General features: G+C 37.6%; 1 protein-coding gene across 1 annotated transcript; it reads right to left on the bottom strand.

Annotated features, from left to right (window-relative positions):
- Positions 1–4,672: 4,672 nt before the first annotated feature.
- FSHB (follicle stimulating hormone subunit beta) lies at positions 4,673–7,018 on the bottom strand. Its single transcript, XM_003993122.5, has 2 exons — positions 6,857–7,018; positions 4,673–4,937 (listed from the first exon to the last, which is right to left on the bottom strand). The coding sequence occupies exons 1-2, from the start codon at positions 7,013–7,015 to the stop codon at positions 4,707–4,709; spliced, it is 390 nt and encodes a 129-aa protein (XP_003993171.1). The 5' UTR covers positions 7,016–7,018; the 3' UTR covers positions 4,673–4,706.
- Between the last annotated feature and the right edge of the window lie 646 nt (positions 7,019–7,664).

Raw genomic sequence — 7,664 nt, 5'->3', positions numbered from 1 at the left:
GTGTGGTTTTGATTTGTATTTCCCTGATAAGGAGCGACGCTGAACATCTTTTCATGTGCCTGTTGGCCATCCGGATGTCTTCTTTAGAGAAGTGTCTATTCATGTTTTCTGCCCATTTCTTCACTGGGTTATTTGTTTTTCGGGTGTGGAGTTTGGTGAGCTCTTCATAGATTTTGGATACTAGCCCTTTGTCTGATACGTCATTTGCAAATATCTTTTCCCATTCCGTTGGTTGCCTTTTAGTTTTGTTGGTTGTTTCCTTTGCTGTGCAGAAGCTTTTTATCTTCATAAGGTCCCAGTAATTCACTTTTGCTTTTAATTCCCTTGCCTTTGGGGATGTGTCGAGTAAGAGATTGCTACGGCTGAGGTCAGAGAGGTCTTTTCCTGCTTTCTCCTCTAAGGTTTTGATGGTTTCCTGTCTCACATTTAGGTCCTTTATCCATTTTGAGTTTATTTTTGTGAATGGTGTGAGAAAGTGGTCTAGTTTCAACCTTCTGCATGTTGCTGTCCAGTTCTCCCAGCACCATTTGTTAAAGAGGCTGTCTTTTTTCCATTGGATGTTCTTTCCTGCTTTGTCAAAGATGAGTTGGCCATACATTTGTGGGTCTAGTTCTGGAGTTTCTATTCTATTCCATTGGTCTATGTGTCTGTTTTTGTGCCATCCAGTGCCAATTTATATATTACTTAAAATAATGCAATTTTTCTTAATTGATAAACCCACAAATGCCAGTAGTTTAACCCAATAGAAAATTTCTTCATTGATCTAAAGTCCATCCAGTCTGCTGTAAGGATTGTTGATGTTGGGGCATACTACTCCATGCAAGCATTCAGGAATCCAGGATGACAGTGGCTCTGTTATCATCAACACAAAGCTTTCAAGGTCATCCTGGGTGTTGACATCTAGCTGATATAGGAAGAGAATGGATGACTGCTTATGAGAGGATTTCAGGGGACAGATATGGAATATCTCCTAGTACTTCCACTCACATTCTATTGACTGGAACACGGATATAACTTGATTGCAAGGAAGGCTAGGAAATGGAGTTCAGCTTTAGAGCCAGGAAGAAGTAAGCACAGATCTTGGTGAACATCCTAAATTCTGCCTCAATTCCTAAATGAATATTAATGACTGAGCCTTGCACACTAGCTGTGTGAATTTAGGCTCAGGGCCCATCTCAACTTTCTTATAATGGGCATAAATTCAGGATTAAATGTATAAAGCATATAAAGATGCTTTGTCACTTGTTAACTAGCAAACACTTTGTATGTATGAAAGAATATAATGAGTACCTGGATAGCTCTTCCCAAGATTATATATATGTTAACATTATACCATATTTGTGACTTTGATTTATGTTAAGATATAAACATTGTAAATCTAGTTTGAGGTTCCTTAAGTACTTTCCTCCAGTTCCATTCATCTTTATCCTTCCTCGCTATTGTGAACTTAGTATTTATTAATCTTGTATACTGATACCACATTTTTAATCACTTAAACTGGTCAGTAAGTCAGCACTACTGAATTCTACGATAGTCGGCAAAATCTCTCATGGGAGGAAAGGCATGGTATTCTGGTTAAAGCATTCCACGGTGGAAGATACAAAATCATCCCTCAACCCTCGTAGATGGTCTCAGGTATAGCAGCCTCTTGGGAATGAGGGAATGGGGAGATAGGAAGTTGAGAGGTAGTCATAGGTCAGACCATGATGAGCCTCATGTATCAGCTAAATATTAAGATTTTATTTTGAAAAGAAAGAGGAATCCCATTCATTATTAGACATGATCAAAGTTGTGATTTGTGAGGTGTTGAGCCATGAGGACTTCTCAGAGGTAGAAAGACCCTTGCTATAATGCTAAGGAGAGATAATATGGCTTCAACTAAAATAGTGGTCCATGGGGTTAGGCTCTCAAGCACTTGGAGAGCTCACAAATGTTCTTTCTTGCTGCTTCATAAAGGATTGTACCTCAGTTTGGCATGGGGGTGTCTCAGGTGGAAAATGTTGCTCCTTCCTAGCATTTTGACCTTGATGTTCTAAGCTAAGTTGTAGAGATCTCTCTACATCAAGATTATAGTCCTTCTGCTGGACTCCTAAAGCACCTCACATTCATTATCTTTTTTAATCTTTACAGCAACCCTGTGGCATAGTTACCATCTTTACTCCATTTTAAAGTGAGGAAAGTGATGCCCGGAGTAGTTAAATAGCTTGCCTAATATTACTAGAAAGAACCTAAGCTATGTTGCTTTACTTAGGTCTGACTTACCATCTTGACACATCATCTCTTTTAAAGCATAACATCTGGTATTTATTGAGGAATGCTGTGTGCCAGGCACTGTCCTAAGCCCTTTACATGTGTTTTCCGATTTAATCATCTGTATAACCCTCTGAGGTAAATATTATTATCCTCATTTTATAGCTGAGGAAAAAGAGATCCAGAGAATTTAAGTAACTTGTTTAAGATGCTACATCTGGACAAGGTGATTAAGACAAGTTAACTCTGGAGCCATTGCCCTGTACTGTTTCTAACAGGAAGGCAATTATTTTGATTTCTAAAAGTATAACGAGAAGGAAAACGTTGTTATAATTTAAAGCTCTTATTCAACTTTGCTTAATAAGTCCTAATTTCAGTGTGTCACAATATTGTAGAGAATATAAATAAGCCATGATCAGTACCAGATTTGAATGGGCATAGCTTGATTATCAATACATACAATTTTGCTTCAATCTTTGTCAAAATGACTTCTTAATATGGTGGAGTAGTCATAGGAGAGCTGGCTAAGAGCTAGGAGGCCAGGGTTCCTTTTTTTTTCTTTTTAATTTTTGTTTTAGAGACATAGAGACAGTGTCTGTGCATGTGCAAGGCGGGGAGGTGTGTGTGTGTGTGTGTGTGTGTGGGGAGAGAGAGAGGGAGAGGGAGAGGGAGAGAGAGAGAGAGAGAGAGAGAGAGAGAGAATCTCAGGCAGGATCCATGCTCAGTGTCGAGCCTGATGTGGAGCTTGATCCTGCAACCCTAAGATCATGACCTGAGCCAAAATCAAGAATTGTATGTTCAACCAGCAGAGCCACCCAGGCCCCTAAGATGCCAGAGTTCTAATCCTGGTTCTGCCATGAACTGTCTTTGTGATCTTGGGTGGGTCAATTAATATCCTTAGACTTCAGTTTTTCCATTTCAAAAATTCAAAAATGAACTAGAAAATCTCTAATGTCCCCACCCACTTTGTGATTCTTTGTCTCCCACTGCCCGCCCCCCCCCACTCCATCAGAAACTGAGTTCAAAAAATGATAGGAAATTTAAGTAAACACTTCTAGAAATGCAACAAAATTAATTTTAATGTTTTCAAAGGTGAGGACAATTAAATATTACAGAAGAACTAGGAATTATTTTTTAATATTCTTTCTACTAATATTATAAAGATAAGACATATTTTAGTCATTTGCTTATACATGAAAAAATCTAAATCTAAGACTCTGTGGCTAGCATCTTTATTAAAAAAATAAGATTTAAATAAATTAAACAATATAAGTATGAAATAACTCCATGACTAAGAGAGGTAACACCTTGAAAAGAAATCAACTCATGAAATAGTTTTAATATTTATCCTCTTGAAAGAAACAGATATGGGAGAACATGGATAGACAAAAGAAAAGATTGACATACAGAGGATTCTAGAAAACAGGTAGTTTTTCTTTTTCCTCCTAGCTAACTCTTTCTAAAAAAGATATTTTTTTACACAAATGTGTTTGTAGATAGGATCAATGTACTTACTAAGTTGACAAAATTGCTTTCCAATCTACTTTCAAATCCACATCTCTTCAAAGGAGTGGATCCTAGCCTGGAGCGCAGGGTGATGTAGTTTTTTTTTCTACTTCTCAAATGGAATTTTGCAGGAGCCTGACAATGTTTGTTCAATTTGTTTAAATGATGAAATAGATACGGGCTAATTTTCCCAGGCCCTCATTAACATTTCTTGCTTTTGCCCTTTAACTGAAGGGTTTGGTAGTAATAGTTAGAAATCCTGAGCTCTGGTAACCCCCATATACACTAAGCAATTCATGCAAGATGCATCGTATCTCAGTACATCATGTGACAGAGAAGGAGAGGTGAGGTGGGGTTAATGCCCCCACTTTCATGGACTGATTGGCATTGCTGAAGGCAATCTCATCAGCCAGAGTCAAACATGCTCTTTTAGTGTTTCCTATCCCTACCTTTCAGATATTACTTTCCTTAAGGAAGCCATTGTTGAATTTCTTACTAAATTTCAGGCATGGTGCTAGGCATTGAGACTATAATCATGAAGATGCTGGCCCTGCTTTTGAGGGCTTAAATGTCTAGAAGGCCGTCTTTAGTACTCTGATCCATTCCCATCTTATTTCTGCCCTTTGGGCCTAAAATCCCTTCCTTTTAAGGAAAGGGGTTGCCTGAGAGGATTTCTAAGGCTATTAAATAGGAAAGCACCCACATGTCTATAAGTTAAGTAAGACTGAATAAAATTTATGGCATCAGGTATACAGGGTTGAGTGGTGACAGGCTCCTGGCCCCAGCATTCTTAATTCCTGGACCTCCTCTGCCTGGAGAACAGGGATCAGGGGTCTAATGATCCCCTGGTCCACAGTGGTTTGAAGCCTGGGCATATGGACACACACAGACTTCTTGGATATTTTGGTCCTTTAGGACAAGGATAGGTCACCTGAAATGTCCATTGCTCTTTATTCTTTCATTTCACTGAAGGAGCAGTAGCTGGGCCCCAGGCCTTGTACGGTGCAGTCAGTACTGTCACTATCACACTTGCCACAGTGACATTCAGTGGCTACTGGATATGTATACAGGGAATCTGCCTGGTGAGCACAGCCGGGCACTTTCACTGTCTCGTACACCAGCTCTTTGAAGGTACATGTTTTCTGGTTGTTGGGCCTGGCTGGGTCCTTGTACACTAGATCCTGAGGAGTTTAGAAAGGAGAGGATTAGGTTAAAATATGCTGGAAGTTTCTATGTAGCATAATCAAAATGAGATGGAAACTTAATATTGCTTGTTCTAACTTTTACCCATTAAAGCTCACTTAAGGAATTCCTAACCAAGGAAATATGATCTTATAAATATCCTATTTCCTGGTTCTGGAAATCGTACAGAAAAGATAAGTCATTCCTTTTCCTACTCCTTATGTCAATATCAAATCTTAAATATTTCTCAAACTGTAGAGAAATTTTAAATTTCAATATAGAAAAAGATGAAAAGTGAAATATAACAGAAATTTTAACTTGATTTTTGTACTTAGTCAAAAGCTGTATTAATGACAACTTGAACCATAAAATACTGAAGTTTAATTTCTCAGAAAATGTTTCCAAATAAATTGTCCCTTGGTGTTTATAAAAGGCCAAAAAAGACATAATAGGAAATGTTATTGCTTAGCTTAACATGACTATGAAAGCTCATGGAAAATTTTAAATATTTTACTGTTTTGTAGACATTTCCCTCCCTTAAATGTTGTATATTTTGCAGGGCTTTCAGTTTCAAAACATACACGGTTTGCATATGAAAACATTTTTTTTAAGTTTATTTATTAATTTGAGAGAGAGAGAGAGAGAGACAGACTATGAAATGGGGGAGAGGTAGAGAGAGAATCCCAAGCAGGTTTCGCCCTGTCAGCACAGAGCCCAGCCCGAGGTGGGGCTTGATCCCAAAGTGAGATCATGACCTGAGCCAAGATCATGAGTCAGATGCTTAGCCGACTGAACCACCCAGTTGCCCCTGCATATGAGAACTTTTAATCCAGGCAGAATAGGTTTGTTCTAATAGTTTCTAGAAAAATTGTTTGCATCACGAGAGGAAATTTGCAGTGCTGCTTAATTTGTTTCAATATCATGCTACCAGGTCTATTGATCAAACTCATTTACTGCCCAATAAATATATTTCATTAAAAAGTTATTTTCAGTTTCAGTCTATAGAATGAAATTTTGCATAGATAACCAGGTATTATAGGAGAACAAAGTAAACAAAGTAGAAACTCTTTACTTGAGTTAATGCAAAGAAGCTGAGTGAATACAAACTAGTGCTTTAATGCTTCTGTGCTTTGTTTTTCTCAAAGACATGAAGAAGTGAGTAGGATTGCTGATTCATTTTGGTTCTAATAGTCTGTATGCATTGACTGTGTTCTCAGGCTACTTGTTGCCATTTCTAATCAGGTGGACCAATAAGGCAGTTTTTATAATATGGCTGTTTGTGGGGCACCTGGGTGCCTCAGTCTGTTCTTGATCAGGTCATAATCTCATGGTTCACCAGTTCAAGCCCCATGTTGGGCTCCATGCTGACAGTGCAGAGCCTGCTTGGCATTCTCTCTCCCTCTTGTCTGTCCCTCCCCCAGTCATGCTGTATCTCTTTCTCGCTTTCTCAAATAAATAACTGTAAAAAATATGGCTGTTTATGTTTTTTATGTGGTGTAGAAACATATTTTGATACTATCTCTTGCAAAGATATGGCTTCAATTACAGAAAATGGCTTTTTGGGAATATTTTAGATCTATTATTAAATATATGCATGTTTACGTGTTTATCTCTCTATATGTAAAATCTACCATAGCACTACTTTTTTTTTTTTTTTTTTTTGGAAATGAAGAATTGGCGTATTTCCAAGTTGATCGGATCAAATCTGAGGCTTCCCTAGATTTATCCTAATCAAATCCAATCCCAAACATCTAACTGATATCATGGCAATTAACCGCAATCGTAACACAGGCAGTATTGGCTAAAGGACTCATGGCTATTATTTTGAAAAGCTAAAATATTCATAAAGTGAGAATTAATGAAGCCAGCCTTGTATAGACCCTTACCACCCTCACTTCCAGCAAAGCAAAGTTCCTACCCGGGTGTAGCAGTAGCCTGCACACCAAGTGGCATTGATGCTTATGCAGAAGCGACATTCCTCTTTCTCCACTGTGATGGTGATGTTTGTCAGCTCACAGCTCTTGCAGCAGATTACTCTCCAGCAACAGAAAAGGAAGCAAAACTGGACTGACTTCATCCTGGTCTGTAAAGCAAACAATTAAGACTATGAGAAACAAACAAACAAAAAAACAAATAATTATAATCATTATGTAAGTTGGCCAAACCAAAAATAATTGATCTTCCCATCCTCCCCAGTCACATTTTGCTTCAGCAATTTTTTCCTTCCTTTTTCTTTCCTTCTTTGTTTCTTGAACAAACATTTCCTCCTATACTCCTTCTTGTTTTTTTTTTTCTTTTTTTTGTCAAAGTAAACCCATATTGCAGGTCAAAACTCCAATATAATGATTTAAGCGGAGCAATAATATGAAGATTAGAGTATTTAAGTGATTATTCTGAGGATGGTAATTTGTGATTGTCGTATTTGTCCATTCATTACCATTTTAAAGACTATTTTTGTTTAAAAAGAAAAAAGAAATTCTATACTATAAAATTAGCTCATCATTTTTAGCATCTCATAAATATCATCATTTGCTTTTGCTCACCTTTGTTTAAAATAAGACTATTTTAAGAAGCCAGGTGAATTGGTCTATGTAAAGTTCAATTGCTTGCTAAGAATGACTACAGCATATTAACCATATTTAAGAATCAAGTTGACAAACACAAATTGTCTACACAACATTAGTTGAAAAGGTCTTGATTTGTTCTCCAGATCCTGGAAAACCTAT

Source organism: Felis catus, chromosome D1 (genome assembly GCF_018350175.1).
Source record: "Felis catus isolate Fca126 chromosome D1, F.catus_Fca126_mat1.0, whole genome shotgun sequence".
Classification (NCBI taxonomy): Eukaryota; Metazoa; Chordata; class Mammalia; order Carnivora; family Felidae; genus Felis; species Felis catus.
The sequence above is the reverse complement of the archived record's forward strand: the minus strand, read 5'-3'. Positions and strand labels throughout refer to the sequence as shown.

Excerpts from the sequence above, each read along its gene's own strand:
- FSHB (XM_003993122.5), bottom strand. The coding sequence starts at position 7,015 with ATGAAGTCAGTCCAGTTTTGCTTCCTTTTCTGTTGCTGGAGAGTAATC. Across the intron at positions 4,938-6,856 it reads CAGGCTACTGCTACACCCGG|GATCTAGTGTACAAGGACCC; the intron begins GTAGGAACTTTG and ends TAAACTCCTCAG.